The sequence below is a fragment of the Rattus rattus genome, chromosome 11 (assembly GCF_011064425.1).
Source record: "Rattus rattus isolate New Zealand chromosome 11, Rrattus_CSIRO_v1, whole genome shotgun sequence".
In the NCBI taxonomy this organism is placed as follows: domain Eukaryota; kingdom Metazoa; phylum Chordata; class Mammalia; order Rodentia; family Muridae; genus Rattus; species Rattus rattus.
The window spans coordinates 97,144,475-97,164,871 of NC_046164.1; the positions used below are offsets into that span (position 1 = coordinate 97,144,475).

The following is a 20,397-nucleotide window of genomic DNA, read 5'->3' on the forward strand; positions in this document are numbered from 1 at the left end:
ATATGTTATGTCTAAAATATCTTGAGCCTGAGTTGCCCAATGGTCAGCATTTCCTGCACCTGCATATGAATTCATTGTGATTTTTTTCTTTATAAACTAATAGAAAAAGATATCCATCATCGGGCTCAGTGGTTAAGAGCCCTGACTGCTCATCCACAGGTCCTGAGTTCAATTCCCAGCAACCACATGGTGGCTCACAAACCATCTATAATGGGATCTGATACCCTCTTCTGGTGTGTCTGAAAACAGCAACAATATACTCATAAATAAATCTTTTTTTTTTTTTTTAAATAAGATATCAATTGTCATAGTTCAGATAATTCTGAGCTATGTCCCTGGTCTGACCAGTATTAGGGTGTGCAATCAATAAAATATTCTGGCTTAACTGAGATCAGTGTTCCTATGGTTTGTGTTGCAATTTCTAAACCCCAACAGTTTTCTACAATGATTTCTTCAAGGTCCCAGTAATTCTAGGAAACAACTATTCATTCTGATCTTTGCCCAGAGACTCAGTGATTCTATTAGAACTCCACTACAGGTTACAGAGCGGCCACAAACGTTTAGAGTCAAGTTAAGAACTTTCAAAGAGGCCTGAGAAACAAACTGAAAACTAATGGACAGAAAGAGTATCTGTGGGGAAAAGACAATGCACCCAGTCTGGAGGTCATTAATACTGATTGTGAATCTTTGTGGTAGAAAGGTGGAAAGGATAGTGAGATGGCTAACTGGGTAAAGGAGTTTACTGCCTCGCCTGAGTTCCTGAGTTCAATTTATATTTGTGTGTGTGTGTGTGTGTTTGTGTGTACATACAAATAAAACAAATTTTTAAAAAGGAAAGGAGTGGGTTGAGGGGCCTGAGTTAGGGTAGACACTGGGAGATCATGGGAAAATGTGTTTTGGGGGTTCCATATCATTCCATGAATCTGTAGTAGAGCTAGATGTAAACGAGTTACCCTAAAGAGGTGGTGATGGCTGTGGTCATAGAGGATGGACCAAAAAACTCCAAAGAAAAATAATGAAATCATAACGAAAAACGTTTACATGAACCAGGTGTTCTTAACAAGTTATTGAAACCTTTCCACGATCTTGTGATCGGTACGGTGATTGCATACGGCAGATAAAATCGAGGCCAGGCCGGGCTGGGCTGGGCTTGCAGATGGAGCACCCCGGCTCTACTACCTATCCAGCCCATCCCATTGAAGCTCTCTAGAGCCACCTTGCGCCGCCTCCTTCCAGCTAGATGCACGCGTCCTTCCTGGAGAAGGGAAGGAACTGCAGAGCTCCCCCTCCCCGCTGCAGGCCACCGGCTGCAGGTTACAGGAGTAGGGGCACCCGGCCTCCGCCGGCCTCTATCAGCCACAGACAACCCGGAATTCAGTGGGAAAGCTGCTTCCGGCGGTACCGGAAGCACCACGGGGACCTTGCGGAAGGAACGGACTGAGTGACCCAGAGTTCTCCTGGGTCCGGAAGGCGACCTCGCCTGGGAACTGAGTGAGTGGGGTTTCTACGCTAAGATGGTCGCGCGTGCCAGTGTCACTTGCCGCGGCTTCAGTGCCCACGAGCACCCGGGTGCGCTTCCCAGAGGGCCGTGTGGCGGCGGCGGCGGCGGTGTTTTTCACTTTTTTCCTTTCTAAAACCTCTTATCGGTCCATTCAGACATTTCCGTTAATGCAGCTACGCATTTGCAGCGTACGCACCCTCTCCCCGCTTTGCGAATGTCACCCTGAGTTCCCGTTCCCGGTTGCCGCTAACCTTATGGCAGTCGGGAATGACCGCTATGGATCCAACGTCCTCTGTAAAGTGAGAGGCGTTGGGATATTTGAGAACCAAGGTTTCTTTCCAGGTTTGAGATTTGGGTTGTTTTTCTAATTTGTCTGAATTCTCGATTACATGTATCTATGTTGGGTTGTCCCAGAGTCTTTCCTGTTCCATTAATCTGTGCCCTTGTAAATCTGGTTTCACAAGTCATTTAAAAATGATTTAAGTAGGGGGTTGGGGATTTAGCTCAGTGGTAGAGTGCTTGCTTAGCAAGCGCAAGGCCCTAGGTTCGGTCCCCAGCTCCGAAAAAAAAAAAAATGATTTAAGTAAGCTGGGCATAGTAGTGCACATCTTTAATCCCAGCACTCGGGAGGTAGAGGCAGGTAGATATCAAGTTCGAGTCCCGCCTGCTGGTCTACATGAGTTCCAGGACAGCCAGGGATACATTGTCTCAAAAAAAAAAAAAAAAAAAAAAAAAAAAAAAAAAAAAAAAAATGATTTAAGGGAACCCTGTGTTTTCTGAGCACTTCCTTTTACTTTTTAAGTTACAGCAAACGCCTGACATGATTTTTGAAGTGTGTTATGATTATGTAAATGTTTGATTATTAAAAATGAAATTCTAAATATTTTTTAAAAATAAAAAAAATTTGTGTGTGTGTGTATGTGTGTGTGTGAGAGAGAGAGAGAGCTGCTTGCCTGCCCATAGAAGCAGAGAGAGAGAGAGAGAGAGAGGGAGAGAGAGAGAGAGAGGGAGAGAGAGAGAGAGAGAGAGAAAGAGAGAGAGAGCTGCTTTGCCTGCCCATAGAAGCAAGAAAAGAGTATAGAGTGTAGGATCCCCTGGAGCTAGAGTAACAAGCCGTTGTAAGCCACCCATATTGGGTGTCCAAAACTGGACTCAGTTGTCTCAAGAGGACCCAGTGCCGTATACCAAAGCCATGTCTTTGGCCTCTTTTTTTCTCCAGCACTGGGCACTGGGGATTGAATTAAGCTTCCTTGCATGTTAAGCAGTGTGTTCTGTCTTTCTTCTCTTCCCTTCCCCTTCACACCATTTCCCTCTTCCCCCTACCTCCTCCTCTTCTTTCTTCTCTTTTCTTTTACATTTTGTTTTGAGAGATGATTTACCTAATATACCTAGCCTGACCTTGAGCTCCGTATGTAACCAAGACTGAAAACTGCTTTGAACTTGTCATCCTTCAGCCTTTGCCTGGAGTCGCCTGTGCCAGCAGGCCTGGCTTAAATTTGTAAGTCTTAGTTCATTTATTTGGAATGAAATCAGAATTTCTTTTGAACCTTCCTTTCATGAATGAGTTTCAAGGTAAAATACTAACTGTATTAACACACACAGAGCCTCAGAATTATCTATAATTGAGGGAGAGAGTGGCTTGTGAATTTTTTTTTTCTTTTCCTTTTTTCGGAGCTGGGGACCGAACCCAGGGCCTTGCGCTTGCTAGACAAGCGCTCTACCACTGAGCTAAATCCCCAACCCCGTGAATATTTTTAACAACATTCATGCTAGTGAATGTTCAAAGTATGTAAGTCATCAGTGAGGAAACAATACATTTATCATCTCATTTTTTTTTTCTTTGTAACCTCGTTATAGAAAGGCTATAAAGAATTCTTTCTTTTTTACAGAGTGAGGCCCATTGGACAAGAGTGACTTGTTCCTCCCTGACAATGCTGGCTGATCTGTGAGAGCAGGTGCCCATTCAAGGCTTTTGTTACTGCACCAGGTCCTTTCTCTATGACTTTGCTGTGCCATTTTCCTTTTATTTGTATTTTTTCTGTGTGTGTATGTATGATGTGTGTTAATGTGCCACAGGTAGAAATTTGAGAACAGTTTTGGGGAGCTGAGTCCTTTCTTCCATCTTATCATGGATTCTGGAGATTGAACCCAGGTCATCAAGCTTGAAGGTTAAGTGCTTTTGGCTGCTGAACCTTCTCACTGACTGTGTGGTGTATTTTGTTTGTTTGTTTGTTTTTGAAACAAGGTGTCATGAAGCTTTGGTTGGCCTTGTACTTCTAACCATCATGCCTCCACTTCCCAAGTGGTGGGGGTACAGTCACCTCCACCATACTTGGCCGCCATTGCTTTCCTTTAAAAACAAACCAGCTGGGTGGTGTGGTGGTGGCACACACTTACAATGCCAACATTCAGAAGGCAGAAGCAGGGGAAGCTCTGAGTCTGAGGCCCGCTTGGTCTACAGAGTAAGCTCCAGGACTGGTAGGGCTACACAGAGAAACTCTGTCTCAAAAAAACAAAAGCAAAAAAGAAAAAGAAAAAGAAAACAAAGACACTGATGGGAAGGCAGGTGGCCTAGGTCTCACACCAGCACTCAGGAGGTAGAAGCAAAGGGAGCATGAGTTCCAGGGCACTGTAACAACACAGTGAGGCCATGTCTCAACGTAAACAATTCAGTGTATTCAGTGTATCAGTACCATAAATACTTGTGAGGAGGATGGATTGACATGTTCCGTTGAAGCTTTAGTTTCATTCCTAATGCTGTGACCCTTTAATACACTTCCTCATGTTGTAAGGACTCCCAACCAAAAAATTATTTTGTTGCTATTTCATAAGTGTAGTTTGCTACTGTTATGAATTGTAACATAAGTATCTGATATGCAACCCAAAGGGGTTGCAACCCACCAGTTGACAACAGCTGCCCTGTTGAACAGGTAAATTCAATGCAGTACTCCAAAATCTTCATTCTTTTGTTACAAAAAGAATAAATGTTACAATTAAAGAATAATGCTTAATGTTATAAAACAGTATTTTATTCTTTAATGAAACATTTAAAACATAACCAGCAGTTAAGAGTACTGGCTGCTCTTCCAGGAGACCCACATGGTGGCTGACAACTGTCTGTAACTCCAGTTCCAGGACTATACCCAGACATCATACAGGCAAAACACCCATAAACACAAAATAAGAATAAATCTTAAAAAAGTAATGCAACTGCATTCATATAAACAAATATGTAAGTATAGACAAAAGGCTTGAAATGAACATTAAAATATCTAAGTGTGTGTTTGTGTGTGTGTGTCTGTTCATGTTCATGTATACTAGGAGTCAAACTCAGGTTCCCAGGCCTGGTAGGCAAGCATACTATGATTCACAAGCCCCTGAAAAAAAAATAGACATTTATTATTTGTTTTGAGACGATGTCTTGTGTAGCCAAAGAAAGCCCCAAACTCTGTGTCAAATGACCTTTAACTTCTGATGCTCCTGCTGCCCTGGGCATGCTAGGATTGCATGTGTGCCATATTCAGGCATACACTGTGCATGCAAGGCAAATACTCTGCCACGAGGACTGCATCCCTGGCCCTCTAAAGGGTTGCTTGTGGCCTATCAGTCTTATTACAGTAGCAGCAAGAGCATAGTATTAACGATTGTCAGAATAGTACTTGGTATAAAATCTCGTCTCAGTAGACCATGAGTCCTTTCAAGACAGAAACCCAGTTTTATTTGTGTGATCTGCATGTAGTAAATATTCTAGTGGTATTCATGAATTTGATATAAATATTAACCAAATTTTTATTTTAAAATTGTTTTTTCTAGGAGAAACATGAACCAGAAGCTACTGAAGTTGGAAAAGTTGCTACGATTTCACACTATTTGTAGGCAATTGCACAGCCTGAGTCAAAGAAGATTATTAGCGTGGTGGAGGCATGGGTCTGCACCGGCTTCCGCAGTGTGGGCAGATTGGTTGTGTGCCCGGCCTTGGCCGACAGACGTGCTTACTGGTTCAGCTTTGCATCAGCACAGACTTCTTGTTACAAAGAAGGTTGTTGAAGATTTATAGCTCCCACATTACTGAATCTGCAGTCCAAGTTTATAGAACTATGTAGAGAAACCTTCTTTGAGTATTTTGTCTTATACAGATTACTGTGTAAGCCTGTAGTCTACACAGATCTGTGTGAGAATCGGAAGTTCCATTGTTATTGTTGTCTAGTTGAACTTACAAGAGAGTTTGCTGTTAGGAACAGCCATAATTGTGGTACATATTACAAAATAGACCTAATTTGTTTCTTAAATTTTTCTTCCTTCAGCCAGGAGTTGAGACTCACACCTTTAGTCCCAGCACTAGGGAGGCAGAAGCAGGCAAATTTCTGAGTTCAAGGCCAGGATAACCAAGACTACACAGAAACCCTACCTTGGGGTATTATTATTTTTTTCTTTCTTCTCACTTATATGTTCTGCCTTTTTAATAGGAAAAACGACCACCGAGATCTCAGTTGTCTCCAATAAAAACTAAAAAGGAGGTAGAAGTATGGGTTGGAATGACTGTTGAAGAACTAGCCAGAGCAATGGCAAAAGACACAGGTGAGCCTGATTAGTTCACAAGGAAAAACCCTGGGTCTTAGAAGCTTAGGATTTTATTTGCAACCTTAACGCATTCCAGGTAAGCTGGACGAGTGTTTCAAATGTTAAATTATACTGATTTGTTTCATTTTAGAAATTATAAACTCTATTAATTTTTAAATCATTGCCAAGTATAACTCTCTAACTTTTTTTTAGTGAATATGTAGGATTTTCTGTGTGGCACACACCTTTAATCCAAGCACTTGGGAGACTTTAAATTCTGAGGCCAGCCTCATCTTCATAGAGAGCTCTGGGCCAGGTAGTTCTCACACCACAAGACCCTTCACAAAAATAGATAGATAGGTGGATAGATAGATAGACAGGCAGACAGGCAGATGATAGACAGATAGATAGATAGATAGATAGATAGATAGATAGATAGATAGATAGATAGATAGATCGATAGATGATAGATAGATAGATAGACAGACAGACAGATGATAGATAGATAGATGATAGATAGATAGCCTGGGTCTTGCAGAGGACCCAGGTTTGGTTCTCAGCACTCACATGGTGGCTTACAACTGTTGAAACTCCAGTTCCAAGGAATCCGATGCCTCTTTGGGTATCAGGCATGCATAGGTTACACAGACATACATGGAGACAAAACCCACACACACATGAAATACAATTTGAATAAATAAAAATTTAAATTCATAGCTGGGTGTGGTAGCACACACCTTTAGACCCAGCATTAGGGAGGCAGAGGCAGGCAGATCTCTGTGAGGTCGGCCAGGACAGGCCCTCTCTCAAAAAGAACACTTTAAATTCATAAGATTTCTGCACTATTAGAGTAAATCCAGACTCTTTGATTTTTTTTTTCGGGGAGGGGGAGCTGAGGGGATATTTTTTTTGTTTGTTTGTTTGTTTTCTTAAGATTTATTTTATGTGTATTTTATTTGTATTTTGCCTGCCTGCTTGTCTTTGTACCACACACATGCTGGGTACGAAAGGAAGCCAGAAAGGGGTATGGAATCCCCTGGAGCTGGAGTTACAGTGGTTATAAGTTGCCATGAGGGTGCTGGGAATCAAACCTGGGTCCTCTGAAAGAGTGCTCTTAACCATCGAGCCATCTCTCTAGATCCTGATTTTCTTCTTTTTTTCTATAATTTTTTGACTTCTTTTTCTCATTAATTTGAGAAGTTGTTTAAGACAAGCAGAGATATATTTGTGGGAATAACCATAGCTTTTCTTTTTAAAAAATTATAATTTAACGGATTCTATTACAGCTCCTTCCCTCTTTCCCTTCCCTTCCTCCCTCCAACTTCCCTTCCCTTCCTTACTCTTCCCTTCCCTCCATCATTCCCTTCCTCACTCTTCTCTCCCTCCTTCTTCCTTCCCTCCCTCTTCCCTTCCTTCCCTCCCTCTTCCCTTCCCTCCATCTTCCCCTCCCTTTCCTTCTCTTCTTCCCTCTTCCCCTCTCTCCTTCTTCCCCCTCCCCTCTTCCCCCTTCCCTCCCTCTTTCCTTCTCTCCCACCTTTCCTTCTCTTTCCCTCCCCTCCCTCCCTCCTTCCTCTTTTTTCCGAACATTACAGATTACAGATTGAACTCAGGGTCCTACACATGCTACGATACCATTTTGCAAAGTTAAAACACAAAGTAGTTATGCTTCCACGTGCATGTTATTTCACCAGTTCAGGAAGTTGAACTAGGAGGATTAGGATTCAACACCCACCTACATGAACTCTGGACTTTATAGATAAATAAATAAATAAATCATAAAATCACAGAGATAGTAAGGACTCATGAAAACTTTTCAAAATTATTGTATTGCATTTATATATTTATTGTGTGTACATGTCTGTTGTAAAAATATAAATAAATAAATAAATAAATAAATAAATAAATAAATAAATAATAAAGTTATCTTTTATCCCAACTCGGTCTACACTGCAGTGCCCCAAGATATCTGCTGGATATTTTGCCAGAAACACACATTTCAATTCTGCGGCGGCCCAGTGTCTCCAGCCGCCGAACACTTTCCTACACTCACATAAAAGAACACACAACACAATAATCTTTGGCCCAATTGATAAGATATAATTGCCCACCTAAACATACAAAGCCCAATACACATCCATCCCTTAAAAACATTCATAACAACCTGTAAAGGTACAGCGTGGGATCTTAACGTCACCCGCCATGTTGTCCTGCCACAGCTTCTCTCCCTGTCCCCCCGTCTCTTCCCTCCTTTCTGTTCCTGTCTCCTCCTCTTCCTTCAAACTTTTCTCCCGCCCATCCTTCCTTCTCGTCCAATGACAGGCCTCACCTGTGACATCATCCCACACATGTCCACATACATGTGCACACTAGGTCTAACGCCTAGCTATTTCCTTTCACCGATTCCTGTTTTCACTGCCTTTGGGTTATTCATACCTATCATGTCTGTCTAGTGGAAAGACAACCCAGTGGTCCCCATCTCATCCACTGCCGCCTTGATGGTGGTTTGAAGGATTCTACGATGGCAACTGGGAAATGCTATAAATTTCTTTATTGACTTTTAGTTGACGACGTCGCTGTTCACCATCCACCACTGAGATGAATGCGCTTTGTTCTTGGGAAAGGTCTTACTGTGTTTCAAAACACAAAATTGCATTTCATCTCCACCTCAGATGGGTTTATTTCTACAGACTAAAATAAAACAAAGCACATTCTTAAGTGATTTATTCCTATTATTTTACTTTTTTAAAAAATGTGCGTGGGTATTTTGCCCACGTGTCTATATATCACAAGTGTGCCTGGTGCCTGCAGAGGCTAGAAGAGGTCATCGAATCCTCTGGAACTGGAGTTGAAGACAGTTATGTGGGTTCTGGGGATTAAACTTGGGTTCTCTACAACAGTAGCCAGTGCTCTTAACTGCTAAGCTATCTCTGCAATTCCAAGAACTCACTTTAAACCTTTACATTTATGAGTATAAAGAATTGTGCTTTATCTCAACCAGATTGTGTATATGAAGCTTTATTGAACACCGCCATTGACATAGACTCACTAGACGCAAACTCACATTTAGACGAAGTCTGGATCAAAGAAGTTATAAAGAAGGCAGGAATGAAGCTGAAATGGAGCAAATTAAAACTGGAGAGAATAAGAGAAAATAAAGATGCTGTGAGAAGGTAAAACAGCGCATTTTAGAGAACACGTAGCCATGTGCTTTTACTCAGGGTCTTATGGGAAGATTTGTTTAGAAATTTTTTTGTACATAAAATGGAATGTGACTTTAACATACGTATTTATTCAAAGCACCAGAAAGTATATTCACTTTTTTATGAAACTGTCAGTTTTCATAGTTTGCAGGGTGAATATATTAGTCTGAATTTTAAATTTTGGTTCAGCTCCACCCACTAATATGAAGATACCACCTTCAAAACAAATAGAGAATCACTGGCTATTCTGCTAGGTTGTTCTGTATAAAAAGGGTGGAAATAGTTATGTCTAATCAAACATGTTGTATTTCGTTGTTGTATTTTGTTATTCATGGTTGCTTATAGTGATAGCCGTGAACTGATCACAGTCATTTCTGATATTTAAAAAGTGAAATTCTTTTGCTGTTAATTGTAGGCCTGGGGCAGATCCAGCTTTACTAAAGCCAAGGTCCCCAGTTGTTACTATAATGGGTCATGTTGATCATGGGAAAACGACCTTACTTGACAAACTTCGAGAAACTCAAGTGGCAGCGATGGAAGTTGGAGGCATTACTCAACATATTGGTGCTTTTCTTGGTATGATCACAAACATTAGTGTGCATGGGAACCATGCTTGTTTTCTTTAATTAAGTGCCATCCTGTGAAATAAACAGACTCAAAGAGGCTGCTTAAAGCCACTGGAATGATCATGTGTAGAGCAGGCAGCTAAATGTTGTCATAAACTTTCTGTAAAAACCAAGCTATTTTACTGGTTTGGTTTTAATGAGCCTAACTTGTTTTATAATGTGTATTAAATCTCAGATGTAGGCTGGGTAGTATGGCTGATCAGGAGTGAATACAAGCTCCATTCCCTGACCATTTCTCTGGTGAGCACTCTATGTGCTGTCCTCTTTTTATCTTCACAACAGCATGAGATAGGTGTTAAGATTTCTCTCAAGATCTGTAAAAAGTAAGACTTCTTCAGGCTTTGTAACTTCTCGAAAGTACACAGCTGGTAAATAGCAAAGCTAAGATTTAAACCTATTGGGCTGGAGAGATGGCTTAGTGGTTTAGAGCACTGACTGCTCTTCCGTATGTCCTGAGTTCAATTCCCAGCAACTACATGGTGGCTCACAACCATCTGCAGTGGGATCTCCGCTTCGGTATGTCTGAAGACAGCTACAGTGTACTTATATATAATAAATGAATAAGTATTTTAAAAAAGATTTAAACCTATTATTGAACTTAGATTTGAAACTATCAGCTACATACCAAATTGCCTTTTTGTGGCTTGAGATAGTTGTATAGCTGTAGTACAAGTGATCACCTTACAACTAACTATTCCTGGGTTCTCTCCAGAATGATAATCAGTTGGTACATTTATCAAAGTACCTATAGTCTAGAAATACAAATATTTTAGCATTAAATGATTACATGAAAAGAAAGACCTCATGGTCTCATTAATATTTTATGACTTCTTTAGGAAATTTCAGACTGTGTTCATCTGGTTAAAAATAGAGGAAGCAATAAAATAAAATATTGAGCTGGGCATGGTAGCACACACTTTCAATCCCAGTACTTGGTAGGCATATTTCTATGAGTTCAAGAACAGCCTTGTCTACATATCAAGCTTCAGGCTAGCCAAGGCTACATAGAAAGACCCCATCTCAAAAACAACAACCACAAAAACAAACAAACAAACAAAAAACCAACCCCACACATACTATGTTGACGATGTCATACATTCCTTTGTGTTAAAAAGTAGACTGAGTACCTGGTATTCTCGCATCTGTTCACAGTCTCTCTGCCTTCTGGAGAAAAGATAACCTTTCTTGATACCCCGGGACATGCTGCTTTCTCAGCAATGAGAGCCAGGGGGGCTCAGGTCACTGACATTGTTGTGCTGGTTGTAGCTGCAGATGATGGGGTAATGAAACAAACTGTGGAATCCATTCAGCACGCCAAGGATGCAGGAGGTATGCAAGGGCTGAGCCGAGCTCAGGGAGTAGGAGGTGTCTTTCTAAGGCTTACTACAGAGATTATAGCTGGGCATAGTGGTGCATACCAGCACGAGGGAGGCAGAGGCAGAGGCAGGTGGAACTGTGAGTTAGAGACCAGCCTGGTCTATAAAGTGAGTTACAGGACAGCCAAGGTCACACACAAAGCAGAATGGTAATTAAGAGAACTAGGGAGGTGTCTCATCAGGTAAGCTGCTCTTCCAACCGATCTGCTTTTCATTCCTAGCATCTATGGCCATTCACAGCTGTGTATAACCACAGTTCCAAGGGATTCAATACCCGTCTCTGGCCTCTGAGCGGTATACATACAGAATATGCAGGCAAACACTCATACACATAAAATAAAACAACCTTATTTTTTAAGATTTATGTAATTTATATGAGTCCACTTTAGCTGTCAGACACACCAGAAGAGGGCATTGGATCCCATTACAGACGGTTGTGAGCCACCTTTGGTTGCTGGGAATTGAACTCAGGACCTCTGGAAGAGGAGTCAGTGCTCTTAATCTCTGAGCCATCTCTCTAGCCCCAAATAACCCTTCTTAAAAAATCTTTTGATTTGCTCCTTGAGAGTTTTGTATGTGTTTTGATCATATTCATTTTTCCTCCCCCGATTCTTTCCAGATCTTCCCCTCTTCACCATTCACCCATCTATGTCCTTTAAAACAACAAAACCAAGAAAACCATTCAAGACCAGTTATACTGCAGAAGAAGCTCATTCCTTTCTAGTTTTGAACTCTGGCTAGCTAATTCTACTCAGCTTTTTGGACTCAAACTCCTCTCTGAGCTGACTTAATTTCTCTTAGTTTCTTGCGAAATGCCTCCATTTGGCCTCAAACTAACTCTAGCAATCTGTTCCAATCTTCTGGCTCCTTCTCACTCAGACTTGTGTCTTGCTTGTTCTCTCTGCAGTATCTGTACAACTGTCCTGGTAACACTGCTTCCTCTCTCTCTGCGCTGCTCTTAAATAGCTTCCCTTTCCTCTCCTTGTGAGGGTTGGGCATATCCTATTCTGTCAATTCTATCTCTGATTCATCACTTTGTCTGCCACTCAATTAGACATCACTTTCAAACCTGGGTGCTTCCTTCTACAAACTAACTTTACCTTCATTGTTTGGGACTAAAGGTATGTGCTAAGGATGAGCCACACCACAACTAGAAACAGGTTTTTCTGTATTTAACACAATCTCGGGGTTCATGGTGTGATCAAATACCCTGCAACACAACAGAGTCAGGTGGTGTGAGTCAAAAGTGGATCTTTCCGGCCCTGGTTAATTAGACGCATCCAGTGGATGAAGAGAAGACCAGAGTAGGTTGGTACTTCTCACAGTAAATGTCTGAAATGGAAGGAGTTCCTATTCGCACTTTTCATTACTTTCTCTTTCAGTTCCTATTATCCTTGCAATAAATAAGTGTGACAAGACAGATGCTGATCCTGAAAAGGTGAAAAAAGAGCTCCTGGCTTATGATGTGGTGTGTGAGGAGTATGGTGGTGATGTTCAAGCAGTGCATGTCTCTGCACTTACAGTAAGTTCCAGCATCAGGACATCCTGCACTGGGCTTCACCCATAAGGACACTTTTTTGGGGGGTAGAGGGGTGGAGGTTGGGAGGGGAGACATGGTTTCTCTATGTAGCTGTAGCTGGCCTGAAACACACAGCAATTCCTCTGCCTCTGCCTCTGCCTCTGCCTCCCAAGTGCTGGAATTAAAGTCATGTTCCACCTCACCTGGCCATGTTTTGTTTTTAAGGCAGTCTCAAACTACCCATGTTACCCAAGTGCTAGAATTACATGAGTGTCCCTCCACACTTGGTTTGCGCACCGTTGTGGTCACACCCAGACTCCATGCATGCTAGGTAAGCATTGCACCTCTAGCCCCTTTCGATGTTTTGAGATACATAATTTGTGTTTTTAAAAAATTGTTTTGAGTGCTGGGGTGATGGCTCTGTTGATAAAGTACTTACCAAAGAAGCAGGATAGCTGAACACAGTAGCATAATATGTAGCCAGTCAGTGGGCTCTGGGCCCAGAAAGAGACCCTACCCCATAAGGTAAAAGGGTTCTATTCTGCACAAAACATCATGACCAAGAAGCAAGTTGGGGAAGAGAGGGTTTATTCAGCTTATACTTCCACATTGCTGTTCATCGTCAAAGGAAGTCAGGACTGGAACTCAGGCAGGTCAGGAAGCAGAAGCTGATGTAGAGGCCATGGGGTGATGCTACTTACTGGTGTGATTCCCCTACTTTGCTCAGTTTGCTCTTATAGAACCCAAGACCACCAGCCCAGGGATGGCACCACCCACAATGGGCTGGGCCCTCTCCCCTTGATCACTAGTTGAGAAAATACCTTACGACTGGATCTCATGGAGGCATTTCCTCAACTGAGGCTCCTTTCTTTGTGATAATTCCACTTTGTGTCAAGTTTGTGCCAGTACAGGTAGAAAGATGGTTTAACTGTTAAGAGCACTTTTACTCTTGCTGAGAACCCAGCACCACATGACATTTCACAACCTACTATAACTCCAGTTCCAGAGAGTATCAAGGCCTCCTTTGACCTCTCTGGGCATCAGGCACATACATGGTACATACATGCAAGAAAAATAGTCATGTATAGAAAAGAACATAAACCTAGCCGGGTGTGGTGGTGCACACGTTTAATCCCATCCTCTGTTGTTCCTTAGTGAGTAGTGATTTCCAGGCAAACCTGGGTTACAGCATGAGACTCTGTTTTTAAAAAATTCAGAACACATGCTAGGCAGTGGTAGTGCTTTAATCCCAACACACAGGAGGCAGAAGCAATCAGATTTCTCAGTTCAAGGCCAACTTGGTCTACGAGCAAGTTCCAAGACAGCCAGAGCTATACAGAGAAACCCTGTCTCAAAAAATAAAAACAAACAACCCAGATGCCAGAGAGACATTGCTCTCTGTCAGAGGTTATGGGTTTCATTCCCAGTGCCCACATGATGGTTCACAACTGGCAGTACTCTAGTACATTGGATCCCATTCTTTGGCCTCTGCAGCACTAGGTATGCACTTGGTACATATACTTACATGCTTGCAAATACTAATGCACATAAAATAAAAATAAAAGAAGAAAACCACAATTGTGGAAACAGAGAGAGGAGACAGAATTAACTGAATGGAGCATGTGCTTATCAAAGGTATTAGCACCACTAGTAGCTGTCTGTTAAAATTGTTCAGGTTTTCTTGCTAAAGACTTACTGCTCCTGGGGTTGGGGATTTAGCTCAGCGGTAGAGCGCTTGCCTAGCGAGCACAAGGCCCTGGGTTCGGTCCCCAGCTCCGAAAAAAAACAAAAAACAAAAAACAAAACAAAAAAAAAAAAGACTTACTGCTCCTTTTCATTTTGTAAAATTTGTTATTTCATTACTTTCATTCTTAAAAGGAAAATTGTAGCTGTCCTAAGATTTATTTTGTCTTCTTACCCTCACATTTAGCAATCATTTACTGATTTGTATTACCCTGTTGTTAAAGGGAAAGAACCTGATGGCTTTGGCAGAAGCAACAATTGCTCTCGCAGAAATGTTGGAACTGAAAGCAGATCCCACGGGCCCAGTGGAAGGAACAGTAATAGAGTCTTTCACAGACAAAGGAAGAGGGTACGATTGTACTAAAATGATTATCATTCTGTTTATTTTTGTGGCTTGGTTGTATAACAATATAGTTTTACTGCGAACTCAGTTTCTGGGCCATTTTTTTTTTTAAATATGTGTTTCCAAAGTATTTCATTTCACTAGTACACTGAATACAAAAATGAAGTTGTCAGGAGACCAACCACATTAACTGTCTATATATACCTAGTCACACTTTAATGGCTATGGATTAGAAAGCAGGATAGGATTGAGTCAGAACAAACTGCCTGTGGCAGCTTCCCCTTTAGATACTCTGTGAGTGCAGTCACATAGGACTTGTCCATTCCCGATTGCCTTGCTTCAGTTAGCAAGAGACAGTGTTCCCAAGTGTGTTCACCCAGTCTTTCCTCTGTCAAAGACTGCTCTGTCAAAGGCTGCTTCTACGTCTTTTTCTTCTATTCCTTGGCTGTTGTGAAGAATGCTTTGCTTTTATTTTTGTCATGATGAGGCCTGGCCCCATGTGGTTTCTTATTTCTGTAATCCCACCATTTTGAAGGTTAAGGCTGGAAGAGTCAAGGCCAGGCTAGATTAAGAGACTGCCTCAAGAAACCACACTGAGGGGCTGGAGAGATGAGTCAGCAGTTTAAGAGCACTTGCTGCTCTCACAGAGGATCTAGATTTAGTTCCCTACATCTTTATGGTGCCTCATAGCCTTCTGTAACTCCAATTCCAGGGGATCTGATGATGCCTTCTGTGAGCAAGCATATGGTGGACATACACACACACACACACACACACACACACACACAAGTGAAACATTCAGACACACAAATCTTAAACAAACCACACTTAAAAAAAAAAGCTGTGATTTCCCATGTTAAGCAAGTATATTGTGACAAATCTTTGGCGAAGTAAATGTCTTTATAGTATCCAAAGCTACTTGAAAAATTGAAAGTAATTTATATATTCATAGGGTATGCTTGTGTGAACATGCTTCGTAAAGCTATTTTTTGTTCTATTTAAGAAAGTACAATTGTGTGCTGATTAAGCTTTAATACTTTTTTGTATCATTTTAGTCCTGTTACAACAGCTATAATTCAAAGAGGAACTCTGAAAAAAGGCTCAATTCTAGTTGCTGGGAAGAGTTGGGCAAAAGTTCGACTAATGTTTGATGAAAATGGAAAAACAGTTAATGAGGCCTATCCTAGCATGCCAGTGGGAATCATAGGCTGGAGAGACCTCCCTTCTGCAGGAGATGAAATTCTTGAAGTACAGTCTGAGGTATTCAAACCTAATTCCCTAATGTTAGATATTACATGATGACTTTATGTGCCAGTATATATTTAATGAGTGCTAACATAGAATTATAGTTTTTAAGTGTCTGTGAAGAGAACAGTATACTATTTCAGAACTATAGTATTTTATTTCTCAGATGTTTTAAAACTTTCAATTCTATATAAAATTCCTAAAATTATAAAATTAATGGTTTCATACATAAAATTAAGCTGATTTCATAATGGAGAAAACAGAAAGCTTTTAACCTAGCAGACACTGGTTTCTGTTTCATTAAATCATGCCAGTTTTCCCTGTAAAGCCAAGGGCCCGTGAAGTTGTTGACTGGAGGAAGTCTGAGCAAAAAGAAGAAAAGGGCAAAGATGACCTGAAAATAATGGAAGAAAAGCGAAAGGAACACCAAGAAGCACATCGGAAAGCCCGTGAGAAGTATGGCAGCCTGCACTGGAAGCAGAGATCATACATAAAGTACCTTGAAAGAAAAGAACAGAGACCCTTAAAGCCCAAAGAAAAGGTAGAAAGGGACTCAAATGTACTTCCTATAATTATTAAAGGTAACTTTTTTAAAGTTTTACAACTATTTAAATTTTTTTTCTTAATCCTCATAATTCATTTGGGCCCCCTCTCCTTTAGTCTTTTTTTTTTATTGTGGGGTGTCAGTGGAGAAAGTTGCAGTCTTGCTCTATAAGCTCAAACTAGCCTGGGCTTGTTCTAGAAGCCAGACTGACCTTTCCTCCTGCCTAGCTTATAAATCTCCAGGTTACAGATGTAACCCCAGAAAATCCTTAATTGAAGTAGAAACTATTTTAGTGATTTGGTGTTCAAAATGTTTTTTTCTGAGCAAGCATAGATTGTATTGATTTCATTGCAAATGTGTCTTTATTTGTATTTTTTAATTGGATATTTTAATTTACATTTCAAATGTTATTCCCTTTCCAGGTTTCCCGAGCATAAGCCCCCTATCCCATTCCCCTCTCCTTCTATAAGGGTGTTCTCCCTCCCCAACCACCCCCACTTCTTACCTCCCCCACCCCGCAACATTCCCCTGCACTGGGGGGGTCCAGCCTTGGCAGGACCAAGGGCTTCTCCTCCCATTGGTGCCCAACAAGGCCATCCTCTGCTACATATGCAGCTGGAGGCGTGGGTTTGTCCGTGTGTACTCTGGGTAGTGGTTTAGTCCCTGGGAGCTTTGGTTGGTTGGCTTTGTTATTATGAGGTTGCAAGCCCCTTCAGTCCATTCTCTAATTCCTCCAACAGGGACCCCATTCTCAGTTCAATGGTTTGCTGCTAGCATTCGCCTCTGTATTTGTCATGCTTTGGCTGTATTTGTCATGCTTTGGCTCCTGTAAGCATGCATTTCTTGGCATCATCAATCTTACCTAGTTTTGGTGGTCTGCTCCAACTTTGTCTCCCTATCTTTTCCTATATTTTTGTTCCCTCTGTGGATTGTATCTTGAGTAATTCAAGCTTTTGAGCTAATATCCACTTATCAGTGAGTACATACCATGTGTGTTTTTCTGTGATTGGGTTACCTCACTCAGGATGATATTTTCCAGTTTCAACCATTAGTCTACGAATTTCATAAAGTCATTGTTTTTGATAGCTGAGTAATATTCCATTGTGTAGATGTACCACATTTTCTGTATCCATTCCTCTGTTGAAGGACATCTGGGTTCTTTCTAACGTCTGGCTACTATAAATAAGGCTGCTATGGACATAGTGGATCGTGTGCCCTTGTTGTATGTTGGAGCATCTTTTGGGTATATGCCCAGGACTGGTATAGCTGGGTCCTCAGGTAGTACAATGTCCATTTTTCTAAAGAACCTCCAGCCTGATTTCCAGTGGTTGTACAAGCTTGCAATCCCACCAATGGAGGAGTGTTCCTCTTTCTCTACATCCTCGCCAGCATCTGTTGTCACCTCAATTTTTGATCTTAGTCATTGTGACTAGTGCTTTATTTGTATTTTATCAGTAAGTTCTTCAAATGCTAAGGTTTAATAAGTGATTTTAGTGATAAAGCCATTCCTGTCTTAGCTGTAGATTGTCATTTTATATATCTGCCTTTTACAACCAATACATTTTAAACTCTTGCTGCATTTGTAGGTGACGTTGATGGGTCTGTGGAGGCCATCTTGAACCTTCTGGATACCTATGATGCTTCCCATGAATGTGAACTAGAATTAGTGCATTTTGGATTGGGTGACATCAGTGAAAATGATATTACCTTTGCTGAGACATTTGATGGTAAAGATTCTGTTGGCTATATGTTAAACTCTGTTCTCTAGATCATATTTACACGTTTTACTTGTTTTGTGTTTGGCTGATCATTGGCCAGCATTCTCCCCTGTGCAGATAGATAATCCATCTGCCATGGCCACTGCAAAACTTGATTATTGTTACAAGACCAAGTAGTGTTCCTTGACTTCTTTTTAAAGCATCATTATTGCTCTGGTCAAAGGGTGCGATCCAGGTACCGTTCACCCTGTGAGTGCTCTTATCTGTGAGCAGTCTGTTTAGTACTTTACAGCACCTTGGGACCTTATGCCAGTTGCAGGGCAGTTGACTTCCCTTCTGACCACCTCTGGCACTAGGCACACACACACACATTATACATGTAATCTAACAGTCAAAATAAATCTACTGCATAATTTACAAAGGAAATAAAACCATTTGGATTTGACTTTCTGCCTCAAAGAGGTTCTTTTACATGAGCATACTGTATGCAATACTTATGCTAACAGAATCTTGTCTCTGCTTTCCAGGTGTTATTTATGGCTTTAATGTGGATGCAGGCAGTGCTATCCAGCAGTCAGCTGCACAAAAGGGAGTCAAGATTAAACTTCACAAAATCATCTACCATCTTATTGAAGATTTGCAGGAGGAACTAAGCAGCAGATTGCCCTACAAGGTGGAGGAGTACCCAATAGGTGAGTGCTAATTGCTACTTTGCTAATTGTACTATGGCAATAAATAGGACCTAAAAAAGCAAAGCTTAGAGAAATAGATTCACTGCCCTAACACATAATATGTATTCTAGAAAACAATGACTACCATGAGTGAGAGTTGATGGTGACTTTAAGTCTCATACAAGTTAGTATCCTAGAGGATACAAAAGCAAACAAAATGACTAAGAACTTGGCTCAAGTCTACACATGAACAATGATTGGAATACAGGCTGTCATAGAGGAGCCTTTGGTTTTGTCCTGATAACACACTGAAAGCATGTAAAGTATCATGCAAGTCATCTCCTGGGATTTGCACCTGTTTCTATGTTGGCCTCCCAGCCATTACATTGTTTTCTTCCTAAAGGTGAGGCTTCTATATTAGCTACCTTCACTGTAACAGAAGGGAAGAAAAAAGTTCCTGTTGCTGGCTGCAGAGTTCAAAAGGGACAGCTAGAAAGACAGAAGAAGTTTAAATTAATCCGTAACGGCCAAGTTATTTGGAAGGGTAAGCCATATCAAAACCTATTTCTAAATTGTATATAGTCTCCATTGTGTAGCCATCCAAAACCTACGTGTGCATTCTTCACTACAGTAGCCTACTTAGCCTATGCCCTAACTGCTCTATAGATAGGCTCCATTTGCTCAACATTTAACCCCTGTGTTTTGTCCCCATAACCAGAGATTGAACCCAAGGTGCCACACCATGCACACTAGGGAAGAACCTGAGCAATCCTCAGACTTGCCTGCCATCTTTTGATTTTATTCTGGGTATAACCTTAAAGCGGAAGTTTTCAGAACTATTAAATCAATCTTTCCCTGGTTATAGGGGTGGGACATAGCAGGTAAAGGCACTCGCAACATAAGCCCCACAACCTGAGTTTAATATCCAAAACTATGAAGGTAGTACCATGCTGTCCTCTGACCTTTACCATGGATCTATACTTAGTAGATAGCTTGCTATTCGTTACTCAACAATTAACTCACCATGACTTTTTTTTCTTTTAAGGCTCATTAACTTCGCTGAAACACCATAAAGATGACGTTTTAGTTATAAAAACTGGTATGGACTGTGGTCTTAGTTTAGATGAAGAAAACGTAGAATTTAAAGTGGGCGATCAAGTTATTTGTTATGAAGAAAATAAAGTACCAACTAAGACTTCCTGGGATCCAGGATTTTAAATGTACATTAAAAATGGTAAAATGTATTTGTTTTCGTTTCTTTATTTAAATACAGCGTCTTGCTGGCACAAGCTGGCAGCAATCTCCTGCTGAAGTCTCCCAAGTGCTGAAACATTAACTATGCACCACATGC

At 41.1% G+C, this 20,397-nt stretch overlaps 1 protein-coding gene across 1 annotated transcript; it reads left to right on the forward strand.

The window, feature by feature from the left end:
• Positions 1–1,476: 1,476 nt before the first annotated feature.
• Positions 1,477–20,290, forward strand: Mtif2 (mitochondrial translational initiation factor 2). Its single transcript, XM_032916084.1, has 14 exons — positions 1,477–1,491; positions 5,315–5,540; positions 5,968–6,079; positions 9,060–9,231; positions 9,677–9,837; positions 11,040–11,216; positions 12,646–12,785; positions 14,750–14,874; positions 15,924–16,128; positions 16,442–16,694; positions 18,244–18,384; positions 18,903–19,067; positions 19,450–19,590; positions 20,092–20,290. The coding sequence occupies exons 2-14, from the start codon at positions 5,322–5,324 to the stop codon at positions 20,262–20,264; spliced, it is 2,184 nt and encodes a 727-aa protein (XP_032771975.1). The 5' UTR covers positions 1,477–1,491; positions 5,315–5,321; the 3' UTR covers positions 20,265–20,290.
• Positions 20,291–20,397: the final 107 nt, after the last annotated feature.